Genomic DNA, 23,200 nt, shown 5'->3' with positions numbered 1-23,200 from the left:
AAAGCTAGTCACCAGACCACTCCCAGGTAAACCAAAGCATAAAACCACAATGATAAAGCAGCCACTGCAGCACTTAAATATGAAATGTCTCTGTATTTGACATGTGCACAGCGGCCAATGGGAGAATGATCGATACCACGAGGAAAACGTACTGCATTGACACAGGTTGGCAAGTTAATGGCCTTGGGGTTCCTACTAAACTTGTATGCATGATTGAATTTTCACTTCCACCTGGCCTCCCCTGTAGTATTCTCATCGTTAAACCCGTTCTAAACAGAGAGCTGAGATTGCTATTTTTAATTTAAGTTTATGAATAAGTCATTCTGTATTAGGCTGACAAGTAGGCGCTCCTCTCAGAGTTCCAGGTGCTAGGGATCGCAATCCTGCAGAAATCCCAGAGATGCCCCATAATGGATCAAATTTCATCAGATCATCAGGCCATAAAGAAGGTATAGATTAAGCAGGGCTAGGACAGGAGCCGGACATGGCTGCCGTTAAGTACTATGGCACCGCAAAGCGCTCAGAGTAGCCCTGACCACCCCCAATGCCTTCCACCGCATCCTTTGACAATTGACAATTCAGCTATCCTGGTCATATCAAAGTCCCTCAAATTAACCCTCAGAGGGGAAGTTGAATCCCAATCTTAACCCGATTCAACACCCCAATTAATCACCACATAACAAGATCGAAGAGCATTGAGAAGGCCAGATGGATGCAATTTGAGCAGAACACAAAGGCAGAATCACAAAGTATACACTGAATATTAGGTGAGAAATTGTGGGACTATTAATTTGTTTTAAGGCTGGTCAGCACTTGAGCATTACACATGGGCTTCTAAAATGGCCAAAGCCTTAATTAATGATAACAGAAAGAGGACACTCACTCTGACTCTAAGAACACACACTAATCAGGGTTGGGCCACTTTGAGTGGTGTTGCTAGGCATACCCCTTTCAACAAAACTGAGAGAAGACTAGGATCTTTCTACAAAAACTGAGAGAGGACTAGGCTCTTCCTTCCTCACTAATCAGTGTCTCTACCGAAGTCCAAAGAACTACACCCATTGGCAACAGCAGTCCTGCTGCCTACCCAGTCCCTTAGAATCTTCACCTAGACCGGAAAAGGCAAACAGCCACCCCAGTAAAACCTCCTAGATACCCATCTCATACCCCTCCAAGCCCTAACGCCTATCCTAAACCCACTTTTGCCACCCAAAGTACTACTCTCACCAGCAATCCCAGCCCCACAGTCCACATAGCTCCTCAGAGTCTCCGACTAGACCCTACAAACACCCCACACCTCCTGAGGTCAAACAACTCTTCTACAGGAAGTGCGTCAGTCCCTAAGAAACATCCTACTGACATAGAGCAGTTTATGGAAACAACAATGCCTCATGATCACGAAAAGTTACAAACATCTACACAGAATGATAATGGTTGCTCTCAGTGCATATTCCACAAACCCCCGTAACCCAAATCATTGACTGCAACTGCTCAGGGAGGGCATGATATGGGTTCAGATGAAAGTCATCACTCTCCTTCATATCCTAAAAAATATGCACACGCCTAAATGCACTGACTCCCAATCCAGAAGAAAACTTACCTTCAACCCACTTGCATAACTCCCCACGACAACAAGCTTCACTGCTCGAGAGAAACAAATATTCACCTCTCTGAAGAGTTTCAAGTTTAAGTTTATTATGATAACGGAACTCTTTACGAGGTCCACATAAAAGACATAAAATATACATACAGAAAAAACAAAAAAAAATTTTAAGAATGGATTATAGCATCAGGAACAATACATTAATACAGATCCAAAAAACACTTAAAGAACTTGTACAGTTTGAAACAAAACATTTCATTTGGCGGGGAGATCATAGCCGCCCGAAAAGCAGTGGCTGACAAAATATTGAGTTGGAGGCAAATTGGTCTTAACCATCTTCGCCTAAAAGGCATCAAAGCTGGACAAACGAAGATGACGTGGGACAAATCTTGATCATACAACTGACATAAATCACAGATCGGAGAATGGCCATACCATTTGGAATAAAGAGATTTCAACGGAAGCAAATCCTGTCTTACTAAGAACAATAGGCGTCTAACGCCGTGAGGAATATTCCATTAAATATAGGGTTGTGCTTTCCTCAAAAGACAGGACTCAATAACAGGCGTACAGCCTTTTTTCACCATCCGAGAATCTCTATCTAGTCTGAATCCTAATTCCCACGTAGAGGATTTCAGAAGAGATTTTAACTGATAAGGAGATAGAGAAAATAAAACATCTTTATCCAATTGCAATTGACCCACAGCGAATCTAAAATTTTTTACAATCGATGAATAATTATTGAAGTTTCCCAACAGCTCCCTTTTTAAAAGATGTCTTAGGGTGTTAGGCTCACTCCTTGCAAGACTTGAAACCCAGCGTACGATACCAGCTAGCCCTTGGACCCAGCTGCTTCGTAAGCCGAGTTCCTGTCTTAAGGCCGGAGTTGAGTTCGCTGTGCTAACAGATAATAAACTGCGTAAAATTTTTCCTTCCGATGAGTTTAAGAAGCTCCAATTTTTTTGGTCAATTAACTCTATTCCGTAAAGAAGGGAGGCAGGAACTTTTGCTCTAAATACATCTAATAGTATAGAGAAATGCCTTCTACCTGTAGCTTTATACAAGGATACCAAACTCTTTCCCTGCGAGACAGCTTTCCGCAAATTATTGGCCATGTGAGCTTTCTCACTTAAATTACTCATCACAATTTTACCAAGGAAGGTATAAGATTTCACGGTTTCCAGTTTTTGGCCCCCTACTGCCCATGGAAAGTTAGGAAATTTGGATTTCTTCCTTCCAGACATGCACATCACTTTACTTTTTTCAGCATTTATCAACAAATAATGGTTTCCAGCATACTCATGGAGAGCTTGCAGGCGATTATTCAGGCCCTTCGGGGTTAAATCGAGAATCAAAATATCATCAGCATACATAAGGCATACAATCGGGGCCCCCCCCAAGGACGGGGCAATACCCGAGCATGCTGAGAGAGCCAGAGGAAGATCAACTGTATATAATGAAAAGAGCAAAGGAGCCAATAGGCAACCTTGCTTTAACCCATTGGATGTGGGTATTATTCTGGATAAACCTCTTTCACCGCCAAGCAACACTCTGCACCAGGTATCTGAATAAAGAGCACGGATTAATGTAATAAGAGAGGGGGGCATCCCTAGATCAAATAACTTTCTCCACAACAAAGTTCTGTCCACTTTATCAAATGCCGTGGAGAAATCGATGAATGCACCATACACGTGCCCTCCACGAACTTTCACATATTTTTCCGTGATAACCTGAAGTGCAGTCAAGTTATCTAACGTTCCATGTTTTTGCCTGAAACCAGTTTGTTCAAAGGGCAGAATTTTAAACTCAAATACCCAATCGTTGATTAAAGTGAGGATGCATTTTGCAAATACCTTACCGATAGCGTCAAGTAGGGCAATTTGACGATAATTTTGAGGGAGGTCTCTTGCCCCTTTTTTGTAAAGAGGGACAAGGATACTCCCTTTCCAGGAAGGGGGGACTATTCCACTAGCAAAACAAGATTTAAACACAGGAAAAAGTATTTTGCTCCAAAGCTCCCCCTGTTGTTTTAAAACAGAGATGGGAACCTCATCGGGACCCATCGCACCAGAGGAGCGCATATTTTTAATGGCAAATTCAATTTCCTTTTCCGAGGGGGGCTCGTACACACGAGAGTCAACATAAGAAACATCCTTATTTAATTGTAAGTTGTTAATACTGTACAAATTCTCAACAAATTGGACCCAAATGTGCTCTTCAATTGCAATAGGTGTAGGACTGACCCTAGTACCGCAACCTTTGCCAATTAATGACCAAAATGACTTGGCCTGGCCGTTATATGAAGCTTCCCTAAGCTGAATCCATAAGGAATCCTCCTTATTTCGTTTCAAACTGGCCTTAAGTCGGGATCTCCTTCTTTTTAAGAGTGCTAATTTCTGGCTAGCTTCCTGACTAAAAGATAAATATTGCCCCCTTAATACTTTATTTATTTCTTTATTTAATACCCGAAGCGGTTGGGGGACTACTAAGGGTTTTTTAGCGGGGGCGCTCTTTTTGGCTAATGAAGTTACTGATTCTAAAAAATCTGCAAATCCCACTAGTTCCCTCCCCTCCCAGCAGGATAAATTCTCTATGGTAGAGTTTAGAAGCATTAACAAGTTCTCATAAGAACAAGAATTCCAAAAACATTTCCCTGAATTTAAACCAAAATTTACCGTTTCCGTATCGATGCTCCAAGTATCCGACATAGGAGGGCTGAGGGAAACCGAGAGCATCAGCGCATTATGGTCACTGAGATTAGTTTTTAAAACCAAAAGGTCTTTCAAGGAAGAGAAAAAAGTACAATCTGTAATTACATAATCAATAATAGAGTTTCCCTTATTAGAGTTATGAGTAAAAGCTGCCGGGGTGTCAGAAGGGAGTCTCCCATTTACTATTAGACAATCCACATTATATAGACCTTCCAGAAGAAATTTACCTCTTTTATTGGTTTTGATATTAGCTGGGAACTGGGCCTGAGGTATAATCAAAGACTCTTCCCTAAGTTTATTTCTAAACAAGTCAAGCCCGCAATTAGATATGTTACAATTCAAGTCCCCAAGTACCAATACATAAGGGGAGGGGGAAGTGTCCATTATTTTAGTTATAAAGGAGAGGAGTGCTTTTAAACCATTATTGAAGCAACAGTTTGGGGGGATATAGGCATTTATCAAAACAAGAGATCTATTAGGGCAATCCTTAAATACATTTTAAGTTATTGCCTGGAACAATTTACCTGGATCAGGATAGTGAGTATAGTTCCAATTAATTCTATTTGATAATAGGCAAGCTATTCCGCCCTTCGCGTGACCCCTCCTAGAGTGGATTGCGCTAACTTCTAAGACAAAGTACTCTTTTTCTAGTATTAAATTATCTTCCACCCACGTTTCTTGTAGACAAATTATGTCTGCATCTAGGGAACGCAAGAAACGTAGTTTTTCCTTATGATCTTTAAAACCAGCTGTATTCCAAGAAATAAGCTTCAATTTGCTGTTAAAAATTAGAGGGCGGTTTGGAACAGGAAGAGGATTTACTAGACAAAATTCCTGGTAGCCAACTCCATTTAGAATGATCGTCCTTCAGAGTTTGTTTGAGCGGGGGGGCGTTTTTATAGAGAACTTGTCTTTCATTTTTAGACACACATATTTTTAAGTCCTCAGATCTAACTGCGGACAAATCAAAAGGCATCAAATTAGTAGTAAAGGAAGAAGACAAATTGGAGGGTACATTTTGGCTTTGTTTTTCCATAAAATATGGAATAACGTCAATTCCTCTGATTTGGAGCTCCTCAGCCCACTGTAAAATAAGGTTTAGCACCACTTTAGACTGGAATTTCACCCTTGCAGTTTTCCCTTCTGGAGTGTTAAGGAGAAGTACCGCATCCAGATCCGAAGTTTGAATTAATTTCAAACCTTCAATCTCTTTAAAACAGCTAAGTAAAGCTGATCTGTTTAAAATTAAGTCAGTATCAAATAAGGGCGAAAATTCAAGAAAGAATGTATCTACATTTGTTTTTTCCCTAGTAGGCACCAGGGGAATAGCTGCAGTTGTAGGAGAATCTAGAAAAGGTCTTGCTAAGGGATTGAGAGAGGAGGGGAAAGGAATACCCGGGGGTAATAAAGTATTAGGGTGGAAGGGGTTTGTAGAACTTATAAAACCAGACCCTATGGACGTTAGAACTGCCTTAGGAGAAACAATCCTATGTTCCTGAGTGACAAAGGACTGCTCAGTCTGGGCGGAATTTTCTAATATTGGTTCCAAATTTTTTTCAAACAGGAGTTTCCTCTGTCTTTTTTTAGAAAATCTTCGAATGGGTTTTCTCTTTTTTATTCTATTCTTTTTTTGTTTTGGGGAAACTATCTTTTCAGAAGTTCCTAGGGAGGTTATAAGAGCCTCATCCTCTTTTTTTGACTGAAACGAAAATATAGGGAAGAGAGAGGGAGTTTCCGAATTTAGAGTAACTGGGGAAACAGGAATCACCTCTATCTCGTCATTATCAGTAACTATACAGTTAGCTCCAGCCGAGACCTCCTTAAAAACCTTAGCATCCGCTGATGTTACTGCTGGATTGATTATTTTCAGACCTTCAAGATCAGAAAGCGTTTTGACAGGGGCCAATATTACCTTTCCATCGGGGGATTTCTTATTTGGCATCTCCAAAGGATTAGCTGGCAATGGAAGATGGTCAGAAACTGACCCGCTCTTAGTCTGTAAAAGAACTCTTAGGATTTGAGTTACAGTATCGAAGATACACTCCGACCCTCCCACAAATTTTTCAAGCAAACTCAAAATAGAAGAAATTAAAGATTCCAAAGAGGACAATGAGTTGGAAATTAACTTCCCATGAGGGCTAGAAGGACTCACCGGAAAATTATTCAAATTGGGGCCAGAGCAGGAGGTAAAGTTTAATTGAGCTAAAGAAAAATCTAATTTATTTCAGGGAGTACTACTAAGAAGACAAGGAGTCGAAATTGTTATAGCTTCATTTACATTAGGGACAACATGGGCATTGTCCTGAGCGGGTCTTTGCAAACCTTTATGTGCTATCAAATCAATATCTGGGAGTGTACAATCGCCCTCTGCGATAGCAGAATTATTTGGTAAAACTGAAGAAAAAATATTATTCGCTAAAGGTTTAGGAGCTACCATTTGAGAAACTTGAGGGAGGCTTGCATTATCAGATCTCCTAACATTACAACCCGAGGTCTCGTAAGGAAGCTCCAACTTCTGTTGCGCGTCAGAGGACACCGAAGGGAGAGCCCCCACTGATTCGGAACAGAGAGAAACGGACTGAAGCTGGACAGGAACCGAGCCCGGAATAGGGGTATCCTTGCTAATAACTGTTGCTAGCTCAGGAACTTTATCCTCTAAGATATCACTGAAGGGGCCGGACTCACCCACCTTTTCCTTCCCTTTATCCCAAAGATTAAAAAGTTGGCATTGGCCTTTCAAAAGCATTGAAGAGGTAATTTTATTACGTAAAGGGTTCGATTTAGTTTTAGAACCAGATCTCCCCACTAGGACGTGACCTGAACGGAGTTTTTTTGCCGTCATGTTTAGACTGGGGAAGATGCTAAAAAGATTAAACGAGAAAATAGCACAGTAGAGCTGACAGGATAAACAACCATGTAATGGAAATTTAACACAATAAACAATATAGATTAAAACTGAAATCAAAGAGAGGGGGCCCAGCCCAGCCTACTTCGGCCTCTGACGGCCTCAGACGGACCCGCCCTTGTCCCGGGCTTCTCCCGGCGCCCTCCCGCGCGCTCCCGCGCAGCGGGACTCTGTACTGAAAATATACTATCAGACAAAGAAGGGGAGGAGCCTGCAGGGAGAGCGTCCCAGCTGCGGACGATTGGGAGATTGTGGGCGCTCCTGGGACTTTGAGTCCTGCGCCCACAACACGCTCGCAGCCCTGCAGGTCCTAGCTCCCAAAGTCTCAGTTCAGGGTGTAGCGCTGTCAGAGGGAGCCTTCAGGCGACGCGGGACCCGTGCAGCGGGTACCGCTAGCAGTGGTGGTGAAAGTGAAGGCGCTGAAAATGAAGGCAAGCTCTCAGGAGCACAGCGAAGACTCAGCGACAGGACGGCAGCAGCCAAACAAATGAGCACAGGAATCCGCTGTTAGAGGAGAGAAGGCGGGTTAATACCGCGACTGACCAGCCAGGGGAGGAGCCTGCAGGGAGAGCGTCGCAGCTGCTGACGATTGGGAGATTGTGGGCGCTCCTGGGACTTTGAGTCCTGCGCCCACAACACGCTCGCAGCCCTGCAGGTCCTAGCTCCCAAAGTCTCAGTTCAGGGTGTAGCGCTGTCAGAGGGAGCCTTCAGGCGACGCGGGACCCGCGCAGCGGGTACCGCTAGCAGTGGTGGTGAAAGTGAAGGCGCTGAAAATGAAGGCAAGCTCTCAGGAGCACAGCGAAGACTCAGCGACAGGACGGCAGCAGCCAAACAAATGAGCACAGGAATCCGCCTCTGAAGAAGTGATAAACACTCATAAGTTTACTATCAGGGAGCACAGAAAACCTCCCCCGACACAACAGCCATAATACCGATCGTCACTCAATCTATAAACCAGAGAAACAACCCTCTACAAATCATTCACAATAATATGATCCCGATAACAACAAACACAATGTTCAACACAGTAACACACAAAACAATAACAAACCTGAGATGCATGCTTCCTAATTTCAGATCAGCTGCAAAACATGCAACTGATAGAACAAATGTGATCCTAGCGCATGATGTGGACATTCTCTTCCTAACGGAAACCTAGCTTAATCCTACAGCAGCTCCAGTAATGGACCTTCCATTACCCCATATTTTGCCATACTACGTCTTGACCGCACAGTAAATTGGAGGGCTCGCTATAATCTACAGAAACTCCCTAACCTTAAACCTGATCTCGCTAGATGTGCCACATCATTTGAACTCTTGGGAGTGGATATCAAACTTGAAACGAAAATGATAGCGAAAACAATACTCTTATACCATCCACTGGGGGACAACACTATCTTTCTGAAACAACTAATGGAAACAATAACAGTCAATGCTTCTAAACTTTCTAATACTATATTATTGGGAGATTTCAACCTTCAACGGAACAATGTCAATGAAAGCACTGTGACTGCACACAGTAACCTGCTCCAGGACCTCAACATGACTCAAACATGCGAGAGACCAACACACAAAAAAGGTGCAACCCTCAACCTAATCATTTCTAAACCAGGTTCAGTAAATATGCTCTAAATAACCCCAGTAGACTGGCCAGGCCACCCTCAAATTCTCTTCCAAATATTCAGACTAGAAACCAAAATTAAAGATCAAAAGAGAAGAGAAACAGCAACGTAAACAAATCAGAACTGGGGGACATATGTCAAACTGTCTTGCACCCTGGTCTGACCAAACATGGGTTCATGATCTAACGCATTTCTACAACAGCAATATTCAGAAAGCTGCTCCACTAAAACTAAAAAGGCTAAAGGAAAAAGCTTCAGTATCTTATTTCAACCAAAACATTAACTAGGAAAGAATACAACTAAGACAGCTGGAACGACTATGGAGGTAGGCTCTAAGCATTACCCACCTCGAACAATTGAGAATGAACACAAGCTCTTACAAAAAGGAAATCCTGAAAGCCAAAACAACAGGAATCAGGTCTTACTTGGTATAGCGAAGACCTGGCCCAGAAAACTCTTTGACATAATAAAGCAACAATCAGGAAAACTTGCAGAACCCCTAATGGCTAAAACTTCGACAGCCATTTGCAATGTCTTCTCAACTTTCTTTAAAGACAAAATTGCAACCACATGCAACTTTATTCTCAGCTTAGCAAACACCCAACTTAGAGATTCTATCATCCCACCCCCACAACACACAACATATATACTGACCAACACTCCCCAAATGTCCCAGAGAAAAGCAAATTCTGGAACAGTTTCAGACCTATGTCTGAGAGAGAAATACAGAAAACCATGCAAATAATGAAGCCTAACTCACATTTTGAAGATCCCATTCCCTGCCATCTACTGAAAGAGATCCAACAATCCTTTACACCAAAAAGGATCAAAATTGTGAGCATATCGCACCAATAAGGATCCCTCCAAATTGCTTGAAGATGAGCCAAGTATCCCCCCTACTGAAGAAAACAGGCTCTGATCGGAAAGACTTGAACAACTTCTGACCAGTATCCTGTCTGCCTCTCCTGGCGAAACTGATAGAAAAATTCAACCACGATCAACTATGTGAACACATTAAGAATTTTGGCCTATACATTAAGAATTGTGACCTATTAGACAATCACTAATCTTGGTTTAAACCAGTGCACAACACTGACGTCACCATGCTGAACATTCTATATGACATACAAGCTTCACTGGACCAAAATGAATCCTGTCTCCTGATACTTCTGGATTTATCTTCGGTGTTCGAAATGATCAGCCATGAACGCCTCACAGAAACTCTGGAAATTAGAATGGGCTTATCTTTAGCCGTCCTTAACTGGTTCACCTCCTTCTTGCAGATTAGACAACAAAGGGTCCAAATCAACAACACCCTATCTGATGTACAGACATTGACACTGGTGTTCCACAACGTTCTATAATCTCACTAACGCTCTTTAAACTTTACATAGAACCACTCATTGAAATCCTGATACAATCAAAAATATCATACCACATGTATGCAGATGATACTCAACTATATATCAAACTAATCTCTCAAGAGGATATCCAGAGACCAGATGATACCCTGTAGAAAACACAAGTCTGGATGGCACACAACCATCTAAAACGAAATCCTCAAAAACAGAATTCATTCCCTTCTCCCCACATCTCAAACCCCAACTACCTCAACCATGGGCTCAAAACCCCAACTCGCTAAAGTGCAACCCAACCATCTGCAAATCGGTAAAATCATAGGCATCACACTAGACTCAAAGCTAAACATGCAAGCTCACATACAAGCTGCATCCAGGAGCACCAACCTACATTTGCATATTCTAAGAAAATGTAAACCCTTCATACTCATTGATGACCTAAAAACGGGGGTTCAGTCTCCAGTGCTCTCTAGACTAGAATGCTACTCTCATAGATGGTAGGGAATGGGAACGCCAGCTTTGCACCAATGAAAATGATAATAAATGCAGCAGCAAGACTGTTAACAAGTACATGTCTTTATGGTCACTCAGAGCCTTTCAACTGGCTCCCAGTTAAAGCTAAGATTCAACTGAAAATTGCACGCATAACATACAAACCTCTGCACAGTTCTGGTCCAAAATACTTGCCGAAAAGATTCAAGCTTTCAAGATGTGGAAGAGAATCCAGAAATGCTAATTCCCTCATACTAGAACTAGCAAGATGCAAAAAAAGGAAAATTCAATGCAGCTCTTTCATGGATATTCTCCTAAAGTATGGAATAACCCTGGGCGAAGTACTACGCTATGCTCGCGGAGCGTGCGTAGTTTGCGCTACTACGCAAATTGCACATTGCACAGTGCAAAAACGCGTAGCGGGCATTTTTTTGGTTGCTCCCGTCCTCACTGTCAAGTTGGTGACCGTGAGCGAGCAAAATCAACATCCTGGCAAGACTTTTTCCTCATTCACGATCAGCAACATTAAGTTGCCGATCGCTAGCTGGGAAAATAAACCTCCTGGCGAGATTCTCAAGGTAAGGTAAGATTTCTCATTGTGAGTGGTCGCGTATGCTCGCGACCGCTCGCGACCGCTCACGATGAGAAAGAACTATAGTTACTTACCTGTAAACTGTGGTTCTCCAGTATTGGTGTCTTTCATAGATTCACATGCTTGAATATTCCCCGTCGTCGAAGTGGGAGTCCCACGGTACATAAAATAGCAGTCATATATGCATGTATACATGAAAATAATAATAAATAAAAATATACATACATATGATGCAATAAATTGTAAATTCTAAAAAGTACCATAGAACACAATAGGCCCATTGAAAAGCCCAAGGGAGAAACTCACTTTAGTAGCATATCAGTGTCATTATGTGTTGGATCACATTCCAGCCAATCAGGCTGCAGCCTCCTCTAGAACCTTCTCCTCAGAAGCCCAAGTCCTCAGATTTTCGTAGCACAAAGTAAGTAAAAGTGCCTGAGGAGAAGAGAGCCTCTGAGGGGAGGATGGGAGGGTCGCATGTGAATCTATGAAAGACACCAATACTGGAGAACCACAGTTTACAGGTAAGTAACTATAGTTCTTCTCCAGTATTAGGGGTGTCTTTCATAGATTCACATGCTTGAATAGAGTAGAAAGCAGTAAATGATCACATAAGTCATAAAGGTAATACATCAAGCAAAGAAGGTAAATATATATGGCAATATGCACTAAATACCAAAACATTATTATTAAAAAACAAAACCTTTATGACTGGAGGCGGGTAGCAACAGAGGCTCACCTTTATTGGAAAAGATTCCGCAGCACCGCTTGACCCACTGCCGCATCCGCGGCGTCTGTTGATTACAGGCAGTAGTGCTTGGTAAAAGTATGGCTGCTCGACCAAGTCGCAGCTCTGCAGATCTGTCGTAAAGGTACCCCCGCAAAAAGGGCAGCCGAAGTAGACACTGCTCTAGTTGAATGAGCTCGAACTGAAGCAGGAAGGGGCTTTCCAGCCCGTTGGTGGCAGAAGGATATGGTAGAGGATATCCACCTAGTTATGGTCTGTTTGGTAACAGGGAGTCCCTTGCAAGTTGGACCATAAGCCACAAACAATTGATCTGACTTTCTGATAGTTGCAGTTCGTTGAATGTAGAATTTGAGACAACGTTTCACATCTAATGAATGCAATGACCGCTCAGCTGGAGTTTGCGGAGCAGGAAAGAAAGTTTTCAGAATAACAGGTTCGTTGAGATGAAAGTCACTGGGAACCTTTGGGATGAACTTAGGATTAGTTCGTAATGTCACAGCTTCGTTGGAGAATTGTAGGAAAGGAGGCTGTATGGTAAACGCCTGGATGTCACTGACACGTCTTGAGGACGTTAAGGCGAGTAAGAGAGCAACTTTCCACGTGAGAAATTTAAGATTTGCCGAGTGAATAGGCTCAAATGGTGGTAGAAGTAGTTGAGACAAAACCAAATTCAAGCGCCAAGCAGGCGGAGGGCGACGGATAGGTGGAAACATCCTAAAAAGGCCCTTGTAAAATTGCTTAATGATCCTTGAAGAACATAGAGATGTGGAACCATCATGGCGGAAACAGGAAATCGCCGCCGGAAACACTTTAAGAGTTGAGTGTGACAGACCTGATTTTGCCAGGGATAAAAAGAAAGGTAAAATTTGTTCAGGTTTTGCAGTCATTGGGTCCAAATCCTTGGTGCGGCACCAGACACAGAAACGCTTCCACTTAAGTTGGTACGTTTTTATGGTGGAGGGTGCGCGAGCCCGCGCTAACACCTCCCTGCAGTCCCTGTCAATAGTTAAACGTGCAAATTCATTGTACTCAGGTTCCAGGCATGGAGTTGAAGATATGCCGGATCCGGGTGACAGATTAGTCCCTGCTGCATCGTGAGAAGGTGCGGTAGAGGACAAAGCGGTAACGGATCGGACTGCGAGAAGAGGAGCAGGTCCGTGAACCATGGACGTCTCGGCCACTTGGGTGCGATCAGGATGATGCGACAGGGTTGGAACCTCATCCTGTGTAACAAGCGAGGGATCAGAGGAAGTGGAGGGAAAGCATAGATAAAGTTGTTCGACCAATCGATCGAAAATGCATTCCCGCTCGACTCTCTGTGGGGATGCCGACTTGCAAAGCGTTGGCATTTCCTGTTGACAGCAGTCGCGAAAAGGTCCATCTGTGGCCGGCCCCACCGCCGGAAGATGAACTCGACCGTCGGCTGGTTGAGTTCCCACTCGTGATTGTCCGACGATGCTCGGCTGAGTGAATCCGCCAGAACATTGGCCACACCTGGCACGTGAATGGCTGTGAGATGAATGTGACGTTGAATCGCCCAATCCCATATTTCTTGTGCCAGTTGAGAAAGTAGAAGAGACCTCGTGCCGCCCTGCTTGTTGAGGTAGTGCATGCTGGTATTGTTGTCCGTCCTTACCAGCAAAGTGTGTCCCTGCACTAACCTCTGGAAAGATTTGAGGGCTAAGAAAATCGCCAAGAATTCCAGACGATTGATGTGCCAAGTTCGTTGGATTGCCGTCCACTTCCCTTTCACAGACATGCCGTTGAGATGCGCTCCCCAGCCTTCGAGGGACGCGTCTGTCGTGAGCGTCGGAGTTGGAGGTTCGTCCTGGAATGATCGGCCCGCAGATATGTGCGGACGGTGAGCCCACCACTCCAGCGCTTTCTGGATGCGAGGCGTTAAAAGGACCTTGTCCTCGAATGACCCCGACACCTGTTTCCACTGCCTGTCCAGTTCCTCCTGTAGAGCCCTCATGTGCAATCTGCAATTTGGAATAAGGTGGATGCACGAGGAGGCCATGCCTAGGAATGATTTGAACATTCGGACAGAAACGTACAGTTTTGATTGGAGGGAGCGCACCATCTTTATCATGCGGTCCTGTCTTTCCTAGGAAACGAACACCTTTCCCTGACGAGAATCTAGCAAGGCTCCGAGAAAATTTCTCCTTTGCGATGGTTGAAAGTGTGACTTCTGGCAATTGATTGAAAGCCCCAAGGCGTGGAAAAGGGAGACGCAAACTTGAGTGTGCTGCTCCGTCAGGTGAAAAGTTCTTGCCTTGATGAGGCAGTCGTCCAGGTATGGGTAAAATTGGATACCTTGGAGACGTAGGAAGGCAGCTACGGGGGCCAAGATCTTGGTAAAAACCCTTGGTGCTGATTGGAGGCCGAATGGCAGGACTTTGAATTGGAAGTGTAGCTGCCCGACAGTGAAGCGGAGATACTTCCTGTGTCTGGGGTGGATTGGCACATGGAAGTAAGCGTCCTGAAGGTCAATTGTTGAATAGAACTCGCTTGGATTGAGAAAATTCAGAATTTGGAGCAGAGTTAACATCTGAAAAGTTTTTGAAATTATAAATTTGTTTAGGGCTCGTAGATCCAATATTGGACGCCATTCCCCCGACTTCTTCTTGACTAAGAAAAAGCGGGAATAAAACCCCTTGCCGCGTTGACCTTGCGGCACGAGTTCGATGGCATCTTTTTTGATCATCAATTTCACCTGGGCCAGAAGGTCCTTGAAATGAGGAGGTGGTGGCCCCGAAGGTGGATGAGTGGGTGGAAATTTTGCGAATTCCAGGGTATGTCCTTTGGATATAACGTCCAGGACCCATTGGTCGGAGGTGATTGTGGACCATTTGTAAAAGTACTTCGAGATGCGACCTCCAAGATTTACGGTCGGCAAAAGGAAGGGTCTGAGGCAGTCACTGTTTTTTGGTGTTTGATCCACCTCTATAAGTGGATTTCCTTTGGTAAGGTCTGGAGGTGGATTGTCGAGTTTGAGATTGATAGGCACCCCTCTGTCTGTTATCGTTGTAGGTGTTGTATGAACGATATTGACTTGATCCACGAAAAGTAGAGGAGCCTCCGCCTCTACCCCGTGCACCCCGAAAGGGTCGTTTCTTGTATTGTAGGGTAGCCAAAGATTTCGCAGTGTCCGTGTCCTTTTTGATCGCCTCAAGGGCATCATCCACATGTTTGCCAAACAATAATTCTCCGTCATACGGTAAATCTAGGACTCTTGCCTGTACTTCTGGACGGAAAGTGGTAGATCGAAGCCAGCCTTGACGCCTCAAGACTGCAGCCCCCGCCAATTGTCGAAACCCCGTGGAGGAAATATCGAGTGCACGATCAATGATTTCGGATGAAATCAACTCCCCCTCGTGTATAATCGCCTGTGCTTCTGCCCGGATTGCCTCAGGCAGCTGAGGAATCAATGCAGCAACCTCGGACCACATCTGGCGGTCATAACGGCCCAGTATAGCCAGAGTGTTTGCCGCCCTCACCGTAGTAGCCGCCATGGTCGTGAATTTCTTTCCTATAGAATCCAATTTGCGGCCTTCCTGATCAGGAGGAGACGTGAGTGGCGTAGCAGGATTGCGCGATCTTTTTTGTGCAGCCTGTGTAATTACCGAATCTGCTTTCGGTTGAGACACCAAGCAGGCCGGGGAAGACGCCGGAGCCTTGTATTTCCTGTCCAATCTGGGCAAAACCGCAGGAACAGAATTTGGACGTTCCATCAATTTAAGGCCCTCCTTCCAAATATAATCCACGATTGGTATAGTGTGGGATTGCCTTTGTGATATGTCCTTAAAGCCATATAGAAAGCATTCACTTTCATGCTGTTGTTGTTCGACTTTGAGATGAAACCGTTTTGTAGCACGGATCATCAAATTGTGGAAATGTGCCATGTCCACTGGGGGCGAATGCAGAGGTGAGGTGGGCGGAGTGGAAGGTGTTTGAGCCCTGTAATTGTCCCACTCAGCCATGTCGGCGTCATTGTCGTCGTCATCAGTATTGTGAGGATCCGGATCCTCGTCGCCAGTGTCAAGGCGAGCACCATCCGGTGAAGCGGGTGAAACTGGTGTAGGTGCCTGAGGAAGTTGCGGTTGAGGCTGCGGAGGAGGCAGTGGTGCTGGAGAAGCAGGTGTAGAAGAAGGAAACCTGCGGTTATAATCATCCAGCATGTGCTGAAGGTTCATCACCAAAGATAGAGGTATTTGAGTAACAGGTTCTGAAGGCATCGGTTCGGACGTATCAACAGGAAACAATTCAGTGCCATCTTCGACATTGTCCACCACATCACCCTCGTCACTATATTCCTGGCACTTAATGTGTAAATCCGAAGGGCTGGTTGCCTGTTTAAAAAATTCTTCCACCTCTGAATCGTTTCCGGATTCATCCTCACCAGACTGGAACAATTTGTCTGGAAGACGAGTTCCGCTCCTCATAGGACTCAGTTGGATGAGTGGTATTGTCCGCAAAGAAGAAGCAGTAACCACTGTGTAGACGGAAGCTGTTTTTGGTAGAGGTTGGTGCGACGCCAACGAGCCCGTTGGCGTAAATGCGGCAGTGTCAGCAACACCCTGAAGCGGATGCGTCGTCGACAAAGAGGCCATTGGCGTTGACATGAATGGAATTTTCTTCGTCGACGAGGATTTCTTGTCCGTCGACGGGGCCGTCGACGAAAGCGGGGCCTTGTTCGTCGACGAGATTGGAGCTTTGGCTTCGTCGTCGACAGGATGACAGTCGTCGACAAGCCCGTCGACGAGGCCGTCGACGATGTAATGCTGGTCGACGGAGGCGCCGTCGACGAGGGCGCCGTCGACGGGGCCGTCGACGGGGCGCTGGATGAAGGCTTGGTCTTCGTCGACGGTGTACGCGACGACGAAGGATGCGTCGACGGCTTCGTCGTCGAAGGTCTCTCTTTGGCGGTCGTCGACGAGATCTTCACCAATGAAGAGATGGGTCTCACCTTCGTGGTCGCCGTCGACGAGGTGGTGGTCGTCGACGTAGCGCTGGTCGACATGGAACATGTCGTCGTCGACGTGGAGATGGCAGATACAGATTTCGTCTACGCTGAAGACGTCGACGGGCGCGTCGACGAGCCAAAACCAGATTTTTTAATGGTAGGCAAGGTTTTGGGCGCAGGCGTCAGAGAACCAGGTCCCGTAGACGTGCCCTGAAGGGAATCCTGTGGGGAGACAATCCTAGAGGACTCCAACAGTCTACTCTACTTAAGAAAAGGAGAAGGAACCTCGGTCTCAGACCCACGCTTCTGAGAGGACTTTGAAGCAAAAGATGACAGGCTCTCCACATCAGAAACCACAGACTCCGAAGTCTTCAACTTCTGTAGCCACAGAAGGAGACGGCCTCTCTATCTCTCAGAGTCTTAGGAGGGAAAGTGCGACAGTACTTACAGTTTTTCACCTCATGGTCTGGGTAGAGACAGTAAATGCATTTACTGTGTGGATCCTCGTGGAAAAGGCGCAGTTTACCACATGAAGGGCAGGCTTTAAACAGAGATTTCTTGTTTGAAGACATTTTCTTGAAGAAAAATCAGGTAAAGTTGAAGAAAACTGAGCAGAGCTCAGGGAGACTCCCTTCACACGACGTGCGGTAGAAAATCTGAGGACTTGGGCTTCTGAGGAGAAGGTTCTAGAGGAGGCTGCAGCCTGATTGGCTGGAATGTGATCCAACACATAATGACACTGATATGCTACTAAAGTGAGTTTCTCCCTTGGGCTTTTCAATGGGCCTATTGTGTTCTATGGTACTTTTTAGAATTTACAATTTATTGCATCATATGTATGTATATTTTTATTTATTATTATTTTCATGTATACATGCATATATGACTGCTATTTTATGTACCGTGGGACTCCCACTTCGACGACGGGGAATATTCAAGCATGTGAATCTATGAAAGACACCCCTAATACTGGAGAACTACCAGTCCGCGTTGAGAAAGCTGCAGCTCGAGTACAAATCTACTAGAGCAGCAGAAAACGACCGCTTGCACTGTGCAAGATGCCGTTTGCAATGATTGCACTGTGCGGACAAGCATCCGGCACTGTGCAATCAGTGCAAATAGCATTTCCCTACCGCACTACGCACACTATGCCCGGGGTTAGTATGGCTCCCTTCCATCCTCAACGAGAACAATTACCTCATTCAGACTGTTCAAGAAGGAAGTTAAAGCTTTACTTCTAGACAAAACTTGTGGCCTAAGAGAGCTACTCTGAAACTGACATTCACAGATTTGTTATTGTATACTGTTGTTTTATACCTTACTCTTTATACATGATAACTTGCTTGTAATTATAATTCTCCCTAATAGTTATTGTACAAAATTGTTAGAGACCTTACTCTTGGAACCTTATGTATATACAGCAAATCTTAAATGACTAAGGGGCTGATTACGAAGGCGGGTGGACTTGAGTCCGTCCGCCATCGTAGTGGGATCGGGACCGTCAACCTGTAATGCAGTGGTCCCGCACCCCTAATTATAATAAGACCGCCAACGCGGTGGTTGCATCTGGCAATTTACCATTGCGGCGGGTACTGCTGGATGCAGCACCCACCGCAATGGTAAATGGCCATGTTGTGCATTTCCCTGCACAACGTGGCAGGCCCCACGCGGTGCCCTCCACCTTTGTGTATGGAAATGTAGGGGGGGTACCCATGGTACCCCCCCCCCAGTGCACAACAGCCCCAATCCACCACAGAGGGGGCCCATAACAGGCCCCCAAAGCCAGCCTCCGCCAGCCTTTCCATGGCGGTGCCACCTCCATGGAAAGCATTGTGATCAGGCAGGCCGTGCCTTCGAGGCACCACCCCCATATCCCCTTATCCGCTCCACCAGGCAATCCTTACAATTGCCTGTGGCGGGTGCTCCTTGCGCCCACCACGCTTGTGGCACAATTCCCCCGCCATCCTAAAGTGACGGGGGAATGGGATCCAGATAGCGGAGGGACCGCCACTGCCAGCCCTGCGGTGGCTGTCTCTGCCATCGTAATGAGCCCCTAAGATCCTTACTGTATTGTAACCCTTTTCAAACCTCTCTATGTACAGCCCCCTGTGATCGTGTACGCGCTTTATAAAACACAAAAATAAAGAGATACTAAATAAATGCCTACCTTCTCTGAATTGATATGGAACTTACCCTCCTCTCCATTAAACTAGTAGAATAATTGAAAAGTTGTTAATTGGATAGGCCTGCGGGCTTTGTATTGCCCTGAACTGTTCAACTGGTACATTTGACATTTTGGAACAGAGGAGCACCTACAAAGTTAATATGAGTAGTCTTATATGATAAGGTATTGCACCCTTGCCATGTTTTTGGGGAGAGAAGGGATTAGGGACAAAGGTGGGGAATAAAAGAGGGATTTTGAAATAATTTAGAATAATTTTTAATTTTAATTGGGGTTTTTTTTAATATGAAAATGTAGCCTCCCACTGGCATGTTTTCATTACCAGATGCTGTTTAAAATAAAAATGACAACTATTGTTTGGAGGACCTCACACATAAGTGGATATATTGTAATGTGTAAGATAATAAAATAAGATCCAATTTTTAAGAATGATAGGTAGGCTCACTTATCTGTGGTGGTTCTATGTGCCTCTACCAATTTATGTAACTTTCCTCAATAAAAAAATGGAATAATGAATAAACCAGCGCTTCAAGAACACCCTATCACTGAATAAGCCTTTGAGCTACAGACAGAGAGGCAAGCAAAGACGTCTCCACAATTTTAGACTGTATAACTATGCCTTCAGTTGTTTGAGGAAGACAAGATTTTTTTGAGTCCTTATTGAGATAGGCATGGCTTTCCAGTCCTTAGCAGTGATTACTGCTATTGGTCTTTCTCCAATCCTCATGTTTTTTTAAATCTTGGAATAGAATATGTTTTGGGAGGCTAATGTCGGTGCTCTGGCTGGTATATGGTGGACAGAAACGGCGGTCATACGATTGTCCGTTCTTCTGTCAAACAGCGCTTTGTGGCATAGCAACTTAAAAGGCTCCCTTTTGACACTGGTAGCTGGCGAAGGTGGTAGGAAACTGATGCTCAGCAGTTTATTCCAAGAACCATGCTTGCCACACATTTTGGACTATTGGTACATTGCCTGTAAGGTACTTAAGGAGACCAACTAATAGAGTATCAATGGTCTAATCGATATAGCATTATGGCTTGAACCACCACAATCCTCAAAAAGGTAGGCAGAGAGGGGAGAACCTTTCAGATGATGCTCAACAGGCGCATACTTGTAGAGGCAAGCTTTATTATTTAAGGTTTAAAGGCTAGTTCATAATCAAATCTGATTCCTACATGTCTGACCTGTTAACTTGAATTAGAGAAGTCCCTAATTTAGGTGACCACCTCATTTGTGACCATAAGGATGAATTACCAAAGACAAATACTTCTAATTTATCCCCATGTAGGATAGGATCATTATTCCTCATCCAGTCTGCTACTTCTTCCATTCAATTTGAAAACTGCTGGGGTTCTCCCTTCAGTTTTAGTATCATTTGTATATCATCTGCATATGGATACAAGTTTTGACCATAGGAGTCTATTAGTCTTAACGGGGCGCTATGCACAGATTAGGCTGTGACTATGAAAATATTGTATTCATCTAATTATTTTAAAACTTCCCAGTAAGAAAGTGTGTGTTGCTTGTCCACCACATTACCATCATTCATCTCCCTTTCATTTATTCAACTCCCATTTCCTCTTTCTTCCCTTAATTATCTTTCCACTTCAACACCTTTTATGCACCATTCACCCTATTCACACGCAATAGTCTATTGGTCTTCCTTCCCTGCTCAGGATTTCTGACGCCTAAATGGCTTTTCAAACCAGCTAAGCCCATTCCTGGATCCACATGTTTAAGGTTTTTGCTCACTGGCTTGTCAGACCTCCTGTGTCACCTCTTGACTCATGTTTGTTTGCTTTCTGCTGTTTTTAGTCCTTCTGTCACTGCCTCCGAGCTGTACGGTCTGTGAACTTCCATGTTTTGCCTTGCAGACTTGGACCCCATGACGCTGGTGGTGGCATCAACCGTGGCCCTGAGTTTGGTGCTCATAGCTGCCATCCTGTTCCTCAGCTATCACAGGTAAGTTGCAGTGCCACTTAGGATTCCAGCAGGAGCACAGTCTGCTGATTTTATGATAATTGTTGGGGCCTAGTCTGTACTCTTCAGACACTAACTCTTGTGCTCGTAGGTCACAAAAACCTGAAGCCGAACGGTCCAAAGTACTGAGGTATTGATTAGTGTATTCTGGAAAGCCACCTGCACAAATTATTTAAACAAGCATTGGCAAAGCCAATAGGTCTCGCCTTTGCAACATCTATTGGCTTTGCCAATATGTTTTTGCCATGTTGTTCACTAGCGGGGATGCTGTTCAGTATGGCTAAAATGAGTGGGGTAAAGGAGAGTGGAGTGAAGGATCATAAACTGGAATAGAATGGAATGTTATGGAGTGGCGTGAAGAATCATAGAGTGGCGTTGAGTTGAGTGGAGTGAAGTGAAGCTTAATAGACTGAAATGGTGTAGAGTGTGATGGAGTATCATAAAGAGAGTAGAGTTTCATAGAGATGAAGAGTGTTCAGTTGGGTGGAGGTGACTGGCATAGAGTGGAGTTGAGTGGCATAGAGTAGAGTGTCAGAGTGGAGTAGAGTGTTGTAGACAGGAGTGGCATGGAGTGTCGTGGAGTGGTGTAGAGCAGAGTGGAGTGGCTTAGAGGGTGTTGCGTAGAGTGGAGTAGAGTGACGTACAGAAGAGTAGAGACTGGTGTAGAGTGGAGTGGCATAGAGTGAAGTAGTGAAGTAGCATAGGGTGGAATAGGGTGTTGTAGAGCCGAGTAGTGCATAGTGGAGTGGCATAGAGTGCCAGAGTGGAGTGACATAGATGGAATGGAGTAGTGTGTCGTAGAATAGAGTAGAGTACAGTGGTATAGAGGGAGCTGCGTAGAGCATCGTACAGTGGTGTAGTGTTGTAGAGTTGCATAGAGTGGAGTAGAATGTTGTAGAGTTAAGTGCCAGAGAGTGAAGCAGAGTGGAGTAGAATGTAATAGAGTAGAGCGTCATAGAGTGGAGTATATTAGAGTGGAGTGCCATAGAGTAGAGTATTGTAGAGTGTACTATAGTGAAGTGGTGTAAAGTACAGTGGTGCAGAGTAGATTGGAGTATATTGATTCAGAGTAGAGTGAAGTGGCATAGAGTGGAGTAGTGCACGGTAGAGTGGAGTGGTATAAGGTAGAGTGTAGTGGTATAGAGTAGAGTTGTGTAGAAAAGTGCAGTAGCGTGGAGTGCAGTGGTGCAGAATAGATTAAAGTGGTGTAGAGTGGAGTGATGTAGAGTAGAGTGGTGTAGAGTGTAGTGGCATAGATTGCATTGGCCCAGAGTGCAGTAGAGTGGAGTAGAGTTGAATGGTGTAGTGACATAAGAGTGTAGTGGCATTTAGTAGAGTGGCCTTGAGTTCAGTGACTTACAGTGCAGTCTTGCAGAGTGTCAGAGTGCAGTGACGTAGAGTGCAGTGGCATAGAGTACAGTGATACAGAGTATATTGGTGCAGTGGCGTAGTGTGCAGTGGGGTATAGTAGAGCGCGGCTGAGTGCACTGTCATAGAGTAGTGTGGTGAAGAGTAGCGAGGCATAGAGTGAAGTGACGTGGACAGTAGTGTGATAGAGTGCAGTGGTGCACAGTAGATTAGAGTGGTGTAGAGTGGATTGGCGTAGAGTGGATTGGCGTAGAGTGGATTGGCATAGAGCGTAGTGGCATAGAATATGGTGACATAGAACCTTTGGTGTAGAGTGCATTGGCATGGAGCCCAGTAGAGTATAGTGGTGCAGAGTAGAACAGTAGCAGAGAGTAGAGTGGTGTAGAATTTAGTGTCAGAGGGTGCAGTGTTGCATAGTAGAGTGTTATAGAGTGCAATGATATAGAGTGCAATGGCGTAGAATGGTGCAGAGTAAAGTGATGTCGAGAACAATGGTGTAGATTGGCGTACAGTAGAGTGTTGCAGCATAGAGCATAGTGATGTACAGTGCAGTAGTGCAGAGCAGATTAGCGTAGAGTGCAGTAGTGTAGAGTGTATTGATTTTGCGTAAAGTGGTGTAGAGTGCATTGGCGTGGAGTGCTGTGGCGTGGAGTACAGTAGCATAAAGTACAG

At 44.7% G+C, this 23,200-nt stretch overlaps 1 protein-coding gene across 1 annotated transcript in view; it reads left to right on the top strand.

The window, feature by feature from the left end:
- Positions 1 to 23,200, top strand: part of EPOR (erythropoietin receptor) — a 163,132-nt gene that overhangs the window by 99,632 nt on the left and 40,300 nt on the right. The window contains exon 6 of the mRNA XM_078684180.1: positions 21,055 to 21,142. Within this exon, the coding sequence (XP_078540306.1) occupies positions 21,055 to 21,142 (88 nt within the window). The remainder of the gene's footprint in view (positions 1 to 21,054; positions 21,143 to 23,200) is intronic.

Source organism: Lissotriton helveticus, chromosome 1_1 (genome assembly GCF_964261635.1).
Source record: "Lissotriton helveticus chromosome 1_1, aLisHel1.1, whole genome shotgun sequence".
In the NCBI taxonomy this organism is placed as follows: Eukaryota; Metazoa; Chordata; class Amphibia; order Caudata; family Salamandridae; genus Lissotriton; species Lissotriton helveticus.
The sequence above is the reverse complement of the archived record's forward strand: the minus strand, read 5'-3'. Positions and strand labels throughout refer to the sequence as shown.